The following is a 16769-nucleotide window of genomic DNA, read 5'->3' as shown; positions in this document are numbered from 1 at the left end:
AGAGAGTGTCATCTATGATATGGTCATTATTTGAACTGGCTAGCCAGCTAACGTTACAAGGTGTATAGAAGGGGGGTTGCGGATGGGTTACTAGCAATTGCAGCTAGCTAACATAGCATCCCTCTGTTTGAGGCGGGGCGGCAGGGAGCCTAGTGGTTAGAGCGTTGGACTAGTAACTGAAAGGTTGCAAGATTGAATCCCTGAGCTGACAAGGTAAAACATCTGTCGTTCAGCCCCTTGACAAGGCAGTTAACTCACTGTTCCTAGGCTGTCATTGAAAATAAGAATTTGTTCATAACTGACTTGCCTAGTTAAATAAAGGTAAAATAACATAATTGAGCTGGTGTTTGAGTAGGCTAAACTAGCTAGCTAGCTGCATCTCTTGCTTTTTGATTTTTTAATACATATATTTGTTCAAAACTGTTCAACTATTGTCTTTCTATCTCTTTGAGTCTACTACTCACCACATGTTATGTACTGCGGTGCTAGCTAGCTGTAGCTTATGCTTTCAGGAGTAGATTCATTATCTGATCCTTTGATTGGGTGGACAACATATCAGTTCATGCTGCAAGAGCTCTGATAGGTTGGAGGACGTCCTCCTGAAGTTGTCATAACTACTGTGTAAGTCTATGGAAGGAGGTGAGAAGCATGAGCCTCCTACGTGTATTGAAGTCAATGTACCCAGAGGAGGACAGAAGCTTCCTGTCCTCCAGCTACATCATGGTGCTACCCTTATAGAGTGCTGTAGAGGCTGCTGTAGGAAGGGGTTACTAAGGTTTGGTATACCCAGTGTATAGTCAGGTGGTTGCTGATGGGTTACTAGCAATTGCAGGTAAGTACGGTTGAACAAACAGCTGACCTGCGCACCACTAGTGTGTGCCCTCGCCCCCGACACAGGAAGCACCACACCTGTCTTCGTCTTTTTAAAGATCACGAGAGGTCTCTGTGGGAGGATTAGTGACAGCATAGAAAGAGAGAGACGCCAATAATATGAACTATTAATTTCATGAAAGGCAATTTGAATGCAGTTCAGAACCAACATCTCAGGCACTAATCCTATAGTGACTGCTTGAGCTCTCAGTTAATAAATAAGGGTATGAATAAAGCTTTGTCATATTGTATTGTTAAATGCCAACAGAGAAGGAGGAAAGACAGCGATTCTAACTGCACAAGCATAAAGGAGTTAAACTGCATTTAAATGGTCAAGGGGGTTATCAACCCCTCAGGCCTTTAGCAGTCAGTATCTAAGGAACATTATAAACTGGGTAGTTCGAGCCCTGAATGTTGATTGGCTGACAGCTGTGGTATATCAGACTGTATACCACAGGTATGACAAAACATTTATTTTTAGTGCTCTATTTACGTTGGTAACCAGTTTATAATAGCAATAAGGCACCTCAGGGATTATGGTATATGGCCAATATACCACAGCCAAGGGCTGTATCCAGGCACTCTGCATTGCGTCGTGTGTAAGAACAGCCCTTAGCCATGGTATATTGGCCACATACCACACCCCCTCGTGCCTTATTGCTTAAACAGACAACAGCAATGCAGCAAATCCATAAAGACATATTTTCTCTCCTTTATTTGGCATGCTAACCACTCCAGATCCAACCTAGAGAGAGGAAGAAAGAGACATGATGTCCCATCACCATATTGTGCTCAACTAAACCAGGCCTAGGCTATTGAAACAAAATAAGTACTGACTGGCTTGCTCAGTCATAACCAATACATTCAAACTTCTGATTTAAGTTGAGTTTAGTTTCTATTAATCAATATAATCTACAAAATATGTAAACTACAATTGAAGGATTGTGTGAGCTGTCAGTACTGTTGATTCTCTCCCAACACATACATAAGTTACATATTGTCACGCAAAGTTACTCTATTAGTGAGCGTGTTATACAAACATTCGCTCTGTGGCAGTGTTGTGTGCCTTGTGGTGGTATAGTACTATTTATAAGGCAGCTGAAATGTTGCTGCTGCTCTTTCTGCATGCTACAGGTGTGCAGCAGCATGAGCAGAGTGGTGCGTTACATACCAGCTGGCTTTCTCAGAGGCAGCAGAGGCAGGCTGGGTTCAACTAGGAAATGTGTAAAAGACAATACTGTATTCTCTCTATCAATAAAATGTATTTATAAGGCATTTTCACATCAGCCGATGTCACAAAGTGCTGTACAGAAACCCAGCCTAAAACCCCAAACAGCAAGCAATGCAGATGTAGAAGCACGGTGGCTAGGAAAAACTCTCTAGAAAGGCCAGAACCTAGGAAAAAACCTAGAGAGGAACCAGGCTCTGAGGGGTGGCCAGTCCTCTTCTGGCTGTGCCGGGTGGAGATTATATCAGAACATGGCCAAGATGTTCAAACATTCATAGAAGACCAGCAGAGTCAGATAATAATAATCACAGTGGTTGAAGAGGGTGCAACAGGTCAGCACCTCAGGGGTAAATGTCAGTTGGCTTTTCATAGCCGATCATTCAGAGTTAGAGACAGCAGGTGTGGATCACAGACGGTATCTGATACTATGGATAGGAGTGTAGTAGTGAATACAGGGAGAGTGTCACAGAGCGAGGGAAGTAATGAGTGTCATAGAGCGTTGTTGACAAAGTCATTGGAGGGACCAGCAAGTGTAGCATACAGTACATGACAGATTGGTTTTCAAGTGTTAGAAATCAATTGAACTTGGGCCTCAATGTAGGGTCATTAACTTCACACACTTAGACTATACTCCAATAAGCATGGGTACGCTGAGTAATGATTCACTTAGACCAGGGGTCTTCAACCTTTTCTAGCATGAGAGCTACTTTAAAAAATAGTAACATGTCGCAAGCTACTATTTTTCTTCCAGTTATCAAATAGCACATTATTCTCTTCTCCTCTACCCTGCAACTCTTTCCCGGGTCCTTAGTGTACAAGAGAAAATAGTGCACTATGTGTTCTGTGAATCTCCCTGGTAAAATAATGGTTCATAAACTAAGAGGGGCCCTATAACATCTGTGATTTTCCCCCCAAATTCTGTTTGACATTTTCCCAAATTATGTTCTCACTTATTTTTCACTCTTAAAATTAAAATTGTTAAAAGAAAAACAATGAAATTGCATGTTCTGAGTCGATGTCAATGCTTAAATCACATCAAAATACATATTTGTTCAGGTCTGGAAAAATTTTGATTTTCTTTGTGTATTCCACTTTTTGTGCATCTGGCCCTTTAATTGTGCATCTAGTGAGTGAGGAATCTACCATCTAATGTGACGGTTTAGCGATGGTTCTGTACTGCTACTGCTCATTTCATGGCAAAGTATGCAAATAATAGATACAAATTATATACTTACTCGTGATATACTTCTGCCAGGTAAGACTACTTTACAGTTAACATTTAATTGAGAAGGTTTTGCGGAAAGTACTTCTGTCAAACCACCGGTTGATTATCACATCAACTGGCTACACACGGAGTGATAAACAAACGCGCGCATCACAAAGACAGACGGGTATAATATTGCTGGAAATGAATTGGCAGATATTGTGGGATAATGTCAATGTTGTTGTGTTGATTAGATAGTAGCTGGGAGTTTACGGTATCTCATAGTTGTGAGATTTGTGTATGACAGTTTGCGATGGAACAAGTGAAAATTGTACTTTCAGAATCGTTTGGCGAGCTACTCATAGGTGGGCTGCGAGCTCGAGATCAACCTGTTGGAGACTATAACGTTATACTGTAAAACAAAACAAAAATATTGTTTGATTCAATTTACAAAAGTGTATTACCAAGATTCCTTAACATTTGTATGTCAAATCCAATCTGGATTTCGTGTGGTTAATTTAATCTCAAATTACTTCAACCTAGTAAAGTAAATGGAACTCAAATTAAATCAAATTGTATTTGTCACATACACGTGTTTAGCAGATGTTATTGCGGGTGTAGCGAAATGCTTGTGCTTCTAGTTCTAATTTCACAAATACCTAATACACACATATCTAAGTAAAGGAATGGAATTAAGAATATATGGATGAGCAATTTCAGAGCAGCATAGACTGAGATACAGTAGATACATATGAGATGAGTAATGCAAAATGTGTAAACATTATTAAAGTGACATTATTAAAGTCACTAGTGTTCCATTTATTAAAGTGGCCAATTATTTCAAGTCTCTCTATGTAGGCAACATAGACAGACTGTGCTAGTGATGGCTGTTTTAACAGTCTGATGGCCTTGAGATAGAAGCTGTTTTTCAGTCTCTCGGTACCAGCTTTGATGCAACTGTACAGATCTCACCTTCTGGATGATAGTGGGGTGAACAGACAGTGGCTTGGGTGGTTGCCCTGATGATCTTTTTGGCCTTTCCTGTGACATCGGGTGCCATAGGTGTCCTGGAAGGCAGGTAGTTTGCCCCCGATGATGTGTTGTGCAGACCTCACCACCCTCTGGAGAGCCCTGCGGTTGTGGGCGGTGCAGTTGCCGTACTAAGCGGTGATACAGCCCGACAGGATGCTCTCAATTGTGCATCTGTAAAAGTTTGTGAGGGTTTTTGGTGACGAGCACATTTTCTTCCGCCTCTTGAGGTTGAAGAGGCGCTGTTGCACCTTCTTCACTGCTCTGTCTGTCTGGGTGGACCATTTCAGTTTGTCTGTGATGTGTATACCGAGGAACTTAAAACTTTCCACCTCCTCCACTGGTGTCCCATCGATGTGGATCATGGGGGTGCACCCTCTGCTGTTTCCTGAAGTCCACGATCATCTCCTTTGTTTTGTTGACATTGGGTGAGAGGTTATTTTCCTGGCACCACACTCCCAGAGCCCTCACCTCCCCCTGGAGGCTGACTCATCGTTGTTGGTAATCAAGCTTACTACTGTTGTGTTGTCTGCAAACTTAATGATTGAGTTGGAGGTGTGCATGGCCACGCAGTCATGGGTGAACAGGGAGTACAGGAGGGGACTGAGCACGCACCCTTTTGGGGCCCCAGTTTTGAGGATCAGCGAAGTGGAGGTGTTGATTCCTACATTCACCACCTGGGGGCGGCCGTCAGGAAGTCCAGGACCCAGTTGTACAAGGCAGGATTTAGACCCAGGTCCTCACGCTTAATGATGAGCTTGGAGGGTACTATGGTGTTGAATGCTGAGCTATAGTCAATGAACAGCATTCTTGCATAGGTATTCGTCTTGTCTAGATGGGATAGGGCAGTATGCAGTGTGGGTGCGATTGCATCATCTGTGGACCTATTGGAGCGGTAAGCAAATTGGAGTAGGTCTTGGGTGACGGGTAGGATGGAGGTGATATGATCCTTGACTAGTCTCTCAAAAGTACTTCATGATGACATAAGTGAGTGCAACGGGGCGATAGTCATTTAGTTCAGTTACCTTTGCATTCTTGGGAACAGGGACAATGGTGGCCATCTTGAAGCATGTGGGGACAGCAGACTGGGATAGGGAGAAATTGAATATGTCCATAAACACATCAGCCAGCTGGTCTGTGCATGCTCTAAGGACGCAGCTAGGGATGCCGTCTGAGCCAGCAGCCTAGCGAGTGTCGGTGGCACTGTGTTATCATCAAAGTGGGCAAAGAACATGTTTAGCTTGTCTGGGAGCAAGGCGTCATGGCTGGTTTTCCTTTTGTAGTTCGTAATTGTCTGTAGACCCTGCCACATACACTCAGCAAAAAAATAAACGTCCTCTCACCGTCAACTGCGTTTATTTTCAGCAAACTTAACGTGTAAATATTTGTATGAACATAACAAGATTGACAAATGAGACATAAACTGAACAAATTAAACTGAACAAACTGAACAACTGAACAACTTAAACTGAACAAAAGACATGTGACTAACAGAAATGGAATACTGTGTCCCTGAACAAAGGGGGGTCAAAATCAAAAGTAACATTCAGTATCTGGTGTGGCCACCAGCTGCATTAAGTACTGCAGTGCATCTCCTCCTCATGGACTGCACCAGATTTGCCGATAACGACCTATCCCTCACCCTCCGATCCAACAAGTCCCAGGCGTGCTCAATGGGATTGAGATCCGGGCTCTTCGCTGGCCATGGCAGAACACTGACATTCCTGTCTTGCAGGAAATCATGCACAGAACGAGCAGTACGGCTAGTGGCATTGTCATGCTGGAGGGTCATGTCAGGATGAGCCTGCAGGAAGGGTACCGCATGAGGGAGGAGGATGTCTCTCCTGTAACGCACAGCATTGAGATTGCCTGCAATGACAACGAGCTCCGTCCAATGATGCTGTGACACTCTTCCCCAGGCCATGACGGACCCTCCACCTCCAAATCAATCCCGCTCCAGAGTACAGGCCTCGGTGTAATGCTCATTCCTTCGACGATAAACGCAAATCCGACCATCACCCCTGGTGAGACAAAACTGCGACTCGTCAGTAAAGAGCACTTTTTGCCAGTCCAGCGACCGTGGGTTTGTGCCCATAGTCGACGTTGTTGCCGGTGATGTCTGGTGAGGACCTGCCTTACAACAGGCCTACAAGCCCACAGTCCAGCCTCTCTCAGCCTATTGCGAACAGTCTGAGCACTGAGCAGGAATTGTGTGTTCCTGGTGTAACTCGGGCAGTTGTTGTTGCCATCCTGTACCTGTCCCGCAGGTGTGATGTTTGGATGTACCGATCCTGTGCAGGTGTTGTTACACGGTCTGCCACTGCAGAGACGATCAGCTGTCCGTCCTGTCTCCCTGTAGCGCTGTCTTAGGCGTCTCACAGTACGGACATTGCAATTTATTTCCCTGGCCACATCTGCAGTCCTCATGCCTCCTTGCAACTTGCCTAAGGCACGTTCACGCAGATGAGCAGGGACCCTGGGCATCTTTTTTTGTTTATGGTTCATTGAACAAACATGGGAAACAATATGTAAACCCTTTTACAATGAAGATCTGTGAAGTTATTTGAATTTTTACAAATTATCTTCCAAAGACAGGGTCCTGAAAAAGGAACGTTTCTTTTTTTGCTGAGTTTACGTCTTGTGTCTGAGCTGTTTTGCAACTCCACTTTGTCTCTATACTGATGTTTCACCTGTTTGATTGTCTTACAGAGAGAATGTTTATATTCTGCCATATACCCAGTCACCTTGCCATGGTTAAATGTGGTGGTCCGCGCTTTCAGTTTAATGCGAATGCTGCCATCTATCCACGGTTTCTGGTTAGGGTAGGTTTCAATAGTCACAGTGGGTACAGCATCTCCTATACACTTCTTGATGAACTCAGTAACCGTCTCGGTGTACACATCAATATTATTCTCTGAAGCTACCCGGGACACATCCCAATTCGCGTGATCAAAACAATCTTGAAGCATGGATTCCGATTGGTCATACCAGCGTTGAATATTCCTCAGCACTGGTACTACTTATTTGAGTTTATGCCTATAAGAAGGGAGGAGCAAAATGGAGTCGTGGTCAGATTTGCCGAAAGGAGGGCGGGAGAGGGCCTTACATGCATCCCGGAAATTTGAGTTACAATGTTCGAGTGTTTTTCCAGCGCGAGTGCTACAGTCAATATGCTGATAGAATTTAGCTAGCCTTTTCCTCAAATTTGCTTTGTTAAAATTGAAATCAATGTGCTTAAACTGATTGTTTTAGTTATGCTAACAAAGCTACTCAATTTGTTTTGACAAGTTTTTGAGTGGAGAGGACACATATTTGCTAGTCAGAAAAACAAAACTATTTGTTGTTTGAATTGAACAACGTTATACAGTTGAAACAACTACCGGTACTTTGAAAATTACACATTTCAGAACTGACACATTTTTTAAAATTATATAATAGAGATTTAAGTAGGGAACATTATGCTCCCATCAGTCTCTTGCTCTTGTGTGAGCTTTTTCGCCAGTTTCAAAACCGGCAGCGCACTCCGTAATTTCAACCCATTAACGGACCACTTTAGCTACAATGACATTCTCAGTCATGGTTACATAAGCTTTTTACTTGTTACTTTTTACATGTCGTTGTTTACCGTCCTTCTTTAAATGCACTAGCTAAAGTCGCTCTGGATAAAAGTGTCTGACCAAAATGTCAATGTAAAAATTAACTGTTGCAAATTTGAATTAATATCTTTTGAATTTTTGAGTGAGTTGAAGTCAACTCACGCATATAGGGAAGGACACTCAACAAGCACAGCTCTTACACAAATGACTGATGATTGGCTGAGAGAAGTTGATGATAAAATTATTGTGGGAGCTTGTTAGACTTCAGTGCAGCTTTTGACATTATCGATCATTGTCTGCTGCTGGAAAAATGTATGTGTTATGGCTTTACACTAGAGGTCGACTGATTAATCGGAATGGCCGATTTTATTTTTGCGCGCCGATTTGCCGATTTTATTATTATTTTTTACACCTTTATTTAATCTTTATTTAACTAGGCAAGTCAGTTAAGAACACATTCTTATTTTCAATGACGGCCTAGGAACGGTGGGTTAACTGCCTCGTTCAGGGGCAGAAAGACCGATTTTCACCTTGTCAGCCCGGAGGATCCAATCTTGCAACCTTACAGTTAATGAGTCCAACGCAATAACGACCTGCTTCTCTCTCGTTGCACTCCACAAGGAGATTGCCTGTTACGCAAATGCAGTAAGCCACGGTAAATTAAACTTATCTTATAAAAAACAATCAATCATAATCACTAGTTAACTACACATGGTTGATGATATTGCTAGATATTATCTAGCATGTCCTGTTTTGCATATAATCTGACTGAGCATACAAGTATCTAAGTATCTGACTGAGCGGTGGTTGGCAGAAGCAGGCGAGTAAACATTCATTCAAACAGCACTTTTGTGCGTTTTGCCAGCAGCTCTTCGTTGTGCGTCAAGCATTGCGCTGTTTATGACTTCAAACCTATCAACTCCATAGATGAGGCTGGTGTGACCGAAGTGAAATGGCTGGCTAGTTAGCGCCCGCTAATAGAGTTTCAAACTTCACTCGCTCTGAGCCTTGGGGTGGTTGTTTCCCTTGCTCAGCATGGGTAACGCTGCTTTGATGTGGTGGCTGTTGTCGTTGTGTTGCTGGTTCGAGCCCAGGGAGGAGAGGGACGGAAGCTATACTGTTACACTGGCAATACTAAAGTGCCCATAAGAACATCCAATGGTCAAAGGTTAATGAAATACAAATGGTATAGAGGGAAATAGTCCTATAATAATAACAACCTAAAACTTCTTACCTGGGAATATTGAAGACTCATGTTAAAAGGAACCACCAGCTTTTATATGTTCTCATGTTCTGAACTGATACGTTAGCTTTCTTACATAGCACATATTGCACTTTTACGTTCTTCTCCAACACTTTGTTTTTGCATTATTTAAACCAAATTGAACATGTTTCATTATTTACTTGAAGCTAAATTGATTTTATTGATGTGTTATATTAAGTTAAAATAAGTGTTAATTCAGTATTGTTGTAATTATCATTATTCCAAATACATTTTTGTTTTGTTTTAATCGGCCGATTAATCGGTATCGGCTTTTTTGGTCCTCCAATAATCGGTATCGGCGTTGAAAATCATAATCGGTCGACCTCTACTTTACTCCCCCTGCTATAATGTGGATAAAGAGTTACTTGTCTAACAGAACACAGAGAGTGTTCTTTAATGGAAGCCTCAAACATAATCCAGATAGAATCAGGAATTCCCCAGGGTAGCTGTTTAGGCCCTTGCTATTTTCCATCTTTACTAACAACTGGCTTTGAGTAAGGCCTGTGTGTCTATGTATGTGGATGACTCAACGCTATACATGTCAGCTACTACAAAGACTGAAATGACTGCAACACTTAACAAAGAGCTGCAGTTAGTTTCAGAATAGGTAGCAAGGAATGTTAGTTCTAAATATTTCCAGAACTAAAAGCATTGTATTTGGGACAAATCATTCACTAAACCCTAAACCTCAATTACATCTAGTAATGCATAATGTGGAAGTTGAGCAGGTTTAGGTGACTAAACTGCTTGGAGTAACCCTGGATTGTAAACTGTCATGGTCAAAACATTTTGATTCAACAGTTGCTAAGATGGGGAGAAGTCTGGCCATAATAAAGCACTGCTCTGCCTTAACAACACTATCAACAAGGCAGGTCCTATAAGCCCTGGTTTTGTCGCACCTAGACTACTGTTCAGTAGTCTGGTCAGGTGCCACAAAGAGGGACTTGGAAAAATTGCAGTTGTCTCAGAACAGGGCAGCACGGCTGGCCCTTAAAAGTACACGGAGAGCTAACATTATTGACATGCATGTCAATCTCTCCTGGCTCAAAGTGGAAGAGAGATTGACTTCATCATTACTTGTTTTTCTAAGAGGTGTTGACAAGCTGAATGTACCGAGCTGTCCGTTTAAAATACTAGCGCACAGCTCGGACACCCATGCATACGCCACAAGACATGCCACCAGAGGTCTCTTCACAGTCCCCAAGTCCAGAACAGACTATGGGAGGAGCACAGTACTACATTGACCCATGACTACATGGAACTCTATTCCACATCAGGTAACTAATGCAAGCAGTAAAAAGCAGGTAGAAATGCACCTTATGGAACAACGGGGACTGTGAAGAGACACACACACACAGGTACAGACACATGCATACGCACACATTGGGATATTGTTGTATGGTGGGATTGAACAATTTGTGTTGTGGATATGTGGTGGTGTAGGTATGTTATATGATGTACTGTTTTATCTTTAGCTCATTCAGTACATACATAGTTCACTGTTTTATCTGTTGTTTTATATGTAATGTGCGTCCTTTGGTGTTTTTGGACCCCAGGAAGAGTATCTGCTGCCTTGGCAGCAGCTAATGGGGATCCCTAATAAATACAAATAGAAAACGTAACATTTATTTAGCACATTTAGTTGACTTGACTAGATAAAACGAGTAATTTTGACTGGATCTCAATATATATATATTTTTACAGTGTACTCCAATAAGCAGGAGTACAGTGAATAAGGCTTTTGTCAGGAAGTAGGTGATAAGCTGCAGTAACGTTTCAGATCAAACTATTGTAGAAAACCTTGTGAAATTATTGATATCTCTTCTTTGCAACAGAGTTTCACCCTGTCGGAGCAACAATGACATCACATGTGAAGCTCAGAAAAGAGAGAGTTGGAGCTGTGGACTATGACACACAAATCAAAGGTAGGGGAAGTCCTTGATGTTTTTATCCTCTTACATTACTTTACTGCACAGCCAGCGATGATTTTAGCATGTAAATCTTGGTGAGGCAAACTCACCAATTTTTTTTTTTTTATGCATGCCAGCAATGCCACTACACAATAGAACACTAAACAATACATTAATTGTACTTAAACAAATGTGGTTTCTACTGACAATTGAGGGAACGATGAGCGGATAAGAGGCATTCCGTCATTTCGATTAAGACATTAATGAGCGAGCTAAGACAGACGTAGTCAATATAACTATGTGTTCAGCAGTTTTGAAATGTACAGCGACAGAATGCAGAACATGCTGCTCTTACAGTATTTTCCCTGTACACCAAGTCAGAACTGTAGGATAAATAAAGGGGGCTTATAAGCAGACAATGAAACCTCTTAACAATATTAGATGATGACATTTCTCAAAAACAGGTTATAGGCTACATGATTCCAAGATGGCGTAGCAGTCAGACGTCTTTGTCTTGTATATCTTTTATACATTTTTCTTCGCATTCTTTTTAATATTTTTCCTAAACCTCTGCCATGCTACCAAACACACCCTCGTAAAACTGACCATCCTACTGATCCTTGACTTCAGCGATGTCATTTACAAAATAGCCTCCAACACTCTACTCAACAAATTGAGTAACTGTATTTAATTCAATTCAACTGTATTTAATTAATTAATTTATTTTGCTCCTTTGCACCCCATTATTTTTTATTTCTACTTTGCACATTCTTCCATTGCAAAACTACCATTCCAGTGTTTTACTTGCTATATTGTATTTACCTTGCCACCAAGGCCTTTTTTGCCTTTACCTCCCTTCTCACCTCATTTGCTCACATTGTATATAGACTTGTTTATACTTTATTATTGACTGTATGTTTGTTTTACTCCATGTGTAACTCTGTGTTGTTGTATCTGTCGAACTGCTTTGCTTTATCTTGGCCAGGTCGCAATTGTAAATGAGAACTTGTTCTCAACTTGCCTACCTGGTTAAATAAAGGTAAAATAAATAAAAAAATAAAATAAAATTGGATGCAGTCTATCACAGTGCCATCATACTACCCACCACTGCGACCTGTACGATCTCGTTGGCTGGCCCTCGCTTCATACTCATCACCAAAGCTACTGGCTCCAGGTCATCTACAAGTCTCTGCTAGGTAAAGCCCAGCCTTATCTCAGCTCACTGGTCACCATAGCAGCACCCACCCATAGCACGCGCTCCAGCAGGTATATCTCACTGGTCAGCTGTCAGAGCAGCTCACAGATCACTGGACCTGTACATAGCTCGTCTGTAAATAGCCCATCCAATCTACCTCATCCCCATACTGTATAGGTGCCAGGCGCACTGGTTTGAGTGTGTCAAGAACTGCAACGCTGCTGGGTTTTTCATGCTCAACAGTTTCTTGTGTTTATCAAGAATGGTCCACCACCCAAAGGACATCCAGCCAACTTGACACAACTGGAAGCATTGGAATCAACATGGGCCAACATCCGTGTGGAACGCTTTCAACACCTTGTAGAGTCCATGCCATGTTTGCCTTGTGTGTTTTTGAGGGCAAAATGGGTGCAACTCAATATTAGTAAGGTGTTCCTCGTGTTTTTTACGCTTGGTGTAGAACCAAGAAGAAACGCTGGAGTGGCAAGCGAAGAGTCAAGATCTGAACCACATCCAAAACCTATGGCAAGATCTGAAAACAAGAAGGCCCGCGCACTGTTAAAGCTCCCAATTCACAGCTTTATTGACAACGTTTCCATCCCAAACGGATCTTCGTCAGGTTGAACAGAAAAAGATCTGAAAACAGCAGTTGGTGGAGGGCACCCCTCACACATTGAATAATTAGTGTTTTTTTCTGCTGATGAGGGGCCAAAATGGCAGTAGAAAGGTGCAGTAAGCTCATTGATGGCTACAAGAAGAGTTTATCGGCAGATATCTTGGCCAAAGGCCATGCAACCAAGTACTAGCTCTGGGGTTGCAATAATTTTGTCCATGGCATTTGTCTTTATTTTCTAAATTACTTATAAAATAAGTTCTGCAATGTTGAAAATCCAATAACAAGGTTATTTTAACTTATTTTAGAAGAAATAGTGAATAATTCACGAAAAGTGCCAATATATTTGGCTGCAACTGTATACATCTATCTCCTTACCAATTTTTCTTTCCCTTTCTCTCTCTCCCATTTCTCCCTCTCTTTCTCTTTCTCTCTCCATCTCTCCCTCTTTCCCTTTATCTCTCTCCCTCACCCTCTTTCCTTCTCTCTCTTCCTCCCCCCTCTTTCCTTTCTCTCTCTCTCTCTCTCTCTCTCGCTCTCTCTCCCTCCCCCTCTCTGGCTTTCTTCTCTCTCTCTCTCACTCTCTGTCTGTATCTCTCTCTCCGCTCCCACCCCCAGAGGTGCGTTGTCAGTTGGTGGACCAGTTGAAGGTTTTGGATCTGCAGTTGGAGCAGAAATCTCAGCAGCTTCAGGATCTGACAGACTACCTGCGTAGACGCAGTGAGATAGAAGGAGAGTACGCACGCTCGCTGGACAAATTGGCAGAGAGGTTTACCTCCAAAATCAAAAGGTAAGTTGCTCACAGATATGTTTGTGCTATTTCTGTTACTGTTATTCCAACTCATTGAGTTGGCAGGACAGCTCAAACAGATATGGGACCAGGCTAGAGTTGATATGGCTTTGTGTCTCTGAAACTACTCTCATGCATGCTAGCAATTACATAGGGCTGGTTTCCCAGACACAGATTAAGCCTATTCCTGAACTAAAAAAAGTGTTTTTACATTTCCGATTCTAATATTTTCCATTCTAGTAACTAGAGTGGTTCATTTCTATGGTTAAAACATGTCCCTTCCCTGTGCCTCTATCTTTCAGGAAGGAGCCTGGCAGTGGTCAGTCTGTGTCCCAGTGTTGGCTGGTCCTGCTGGCTCAGACCAGACAGGAGAGCAAAGACCACAGTGGTGTGAGTGACAGCTGTAGCACCACCCTCACCCAGCCCCTCACACACTCTCTGGAGATCACACAGCGCCTGGCCAAGAGGGTACTGCTCTATCTTCATTTGATTCATTTAGCCAGGATAGTCCACTCAGTTACACTTGCAACTGTTTTCCAGTGACTCTTGGGGAATCCTATCTATCTCTAATCTGTCTCTTCTATCTCTCTATTGTCTCTTTCTATTCTCTCTGTCTCTTCTAGAATAGAATATGTCTATTCTATCTGTCTTTGTTATCTCTATTCTATCTCTGTCTCTAGTCTATATCTCTCTTCTATCTACAGTTGAAGTCGAAAGTTTACACACACCTTAACCAAATACATTTAAACTCAGTTTTTCACAATTCCTGACATTTAATCCTAGTAAAAAACAACAACGTTTTAGGACAGTTAGGATCACCACTTTATTTTAAGAATGTAAAATGTCAGAATAATAGTAGAGAGAATGATTGATTTATTTCAGCTTGTATTTCTTTCATCACATTCCCAGTGGGTCAGAAGTTTACACATACTCAATTAGTATTTGGTAGCATTGTCTTTAAATTGTTTAACTTGGGTCAAACGTTTCAGGTAGCCTTCTCCAAGCTTCCCACAATAAGTTGGGTGAATTTTGGCCCATTACTCCTGACAGAGCTGGTGTAACTAAGTTAACTGCTCGCACACGCTTTTTCAGTTCTGCCCACAAATTTTCTATAGGATTGAGGTCAGGGCTTTGTGATGGCCACTCCAATACCTTGACTTTCTTGTCCTTAAGCCATTTTGCCACAACTTTGGAAGTATGCTTGGGGTCATTGTCCATTTGGAAGACCCATTTGTGACCAAGCTTTAACTTCCTGACTGATTTCTTGAGATGTTGCTTCAATTTATCCACATAATTGTCCCCTCCTCATGATGCCATCTATTTTGTGAAGTGCACCAGTCCCTCCTGCAGCAAATTACCCCCACAGCATGATGCTTCATGGTTGAGATGGTGTTCTTTAGCTTGCAAGCCTCCCCCTTTTTCCTCCATACATAACGATGGTCATTATGGCCAAACAGTTCTATTTTTGTTTCATCAGACCAGAGGACATTTCCCCAAAAAGTACGATCTTTGTCCCCGTGTGCAGTTGCAAACCGTAGTCTAGCTTTTTTATGGTGGGTTTGGAGCAGTGGCTTCTTCCTTGCTGAGCGGCCTTTCAGGTTATGTCTATATAGGAATTCGTTTTACTGTGGATATAGATACGTTTGTACCTGTTTCCTCCAGCATCTTCACAAGGTCCTTTGCTGTTGTTCTGGGATTGATTTGTACTTTTCGCACAAAAGTACGTTCATCTCTAGGAGACAGAACGCGTCTCTTTCCTGAGCGGTATGACGGCTGTGTGGTCCCATGGTGTTTATACTTGCGTACTATTGTTTGTACAGATGAACGTGGTACCTTCAGGCGTTTGGAAATTGCTCCCAAGGATGAATCAGACTTGTGGAGGTCTACAATTGTTTTTCTGAGGTCTTGGCTGATTTCTTTTGATTTTCCCATGATGTCAAGCAAAGAGGCACTGAGTTTGAAGGTAGGCCTTGAGGTACACCTCCAATTGACACAAATTATGTCAATTAGCCCATCAGAAGCTTCTAACGCCATTACATCATTTTCTGGAATTTTCCAAGCTGTTTAAAGGCACAGTCAACTTAGTGTATGTAAACTTCTGACCCACTGGAATTGTGATGCAGTGAATTATAAGTGAAATAATCTGTCTGTAAACAATTGTTGGAAAAATGACTTGTGTCATGCACAAAGTAGATGTCCTAACTGACTTGCCAAAACTATAGTTTGTTAACGAGAAATTTGTGGAGAGGTTGAAAACTAGTTTTAATGACTCCAACCTAAGTGTATGTAAACTTCCAACTTCAACTGTATGTCCCTTCTATATATGCCTCTCTTCTGTCTCTGTTCTGTCTCTATTCTGTTTCTCTTTATTCTATCTCTATTATATCTCTGTCTCTATTGTCTCTATTCTATAGCTGTCTATTTTATATCTGTGTCTATTCTATCTCTGTCTCTATTATATATTTGTCTCTGTCTTTATTCTCTTTATGTCGATTTTCTTTTTGTCTCAATTCTCTCTGTCTCTATTCTATATCTATTGTTTCAACTCTGTCTCTATTTTTTCTGTTCTGTCTCTATTCTGTACACATTGCCTCTTTTCTATATCTGTCTCGATTCTGCCTCTCTTCTATCTGTCTCTATTATATTTGTGTCTCTATTGTCTTTATTATGTTTCTATTCTATTTCTGTCTATTATATTTATCTCTATTCTATCTCTGTCTCTATTCTGTCCCTGTCTCTATTCTGTATCTATCTCTCTTCTATATCTGTTGTCGCTGTTCTGTCTCTATTGTCTCTATTAGATCTATCTAACTTATTGGTTGGTCTCTATATTTCCAGACTAAAGATGTCTGTAGCCAGTTACAGGATGGGCTGTTGAAGGTCACCACAGAGCTACAGACAGTAAGTCCGACATGTTTGACAAGTTCAGGAAACAGACACCATGCTAGAAAACTAAATATGGCATTTTAAAAATAAAAGGATATGGTGGTATGTAAAATAGTTGTCTTGGTATTTGCGTGTGTTGATGGATGTTCTCTCTCTTTGTGTGTGTGTGTGTGTGTGTGTGTGT

The 16769-nt window shown here is 41.7% G+C and overlaps 1 protein-coding gene across 4 annotated transcripts in view; it reads left to right on the top strand.

Annotated features, from left to right (window-relative positions):
• The window catches only part of LOC110532720 (rho GTPase-activating protein 4), a 34669-nt gene that overhangs the window by 1623 nt on the left and 16277 nt on the right, over positions 1-16769 (top strand). For 2 of the 4 annotated variants that reach the window (XM_036988774.1, XM_036988776.1), the window contains exons 2-5: positions 11027-11116; positions 13528-13699; positions 14002-14167; positions 16538-16600. In XM_036988774.1, the coding sequence (XP_036844669.1) occupies positions 11027-11116; positions 13528-13699; positions 14002-14167; positions 16538-16600 (491 nt within the window). Of the gene's footprint in view, positions 1-3217; positions 3354-3420; positions 3490-11026; positions 11117-13527; positions 13700-14001; positions 14168-16537; positions 16601-16769 lie in introns of those variants that run through there. The other 2 variants (XM_036988775.1, XM_036988777.1) reach the window with 2 other exon arrangements.

This window comes from Oncorhynchus mykiss, chromosome 9, assembly GCF_013265735.2.
Source record: "Oncorhynchus mykiss isolate Arlee chromosome 9, USDA_OmykA_1.1, whole genome shotgun sequence".
In the NCBI taxonomy this organism is placed as follows: Eukaryota; Metazoa; Chordata; class Actinopteri; order Salmoniformes; family Salmonidae; genus Oncorhynchus; species Oncorhynchus mykiss.
This window is presented reverse-complemented; position numbering and strand designations above follow the sequence as displayed.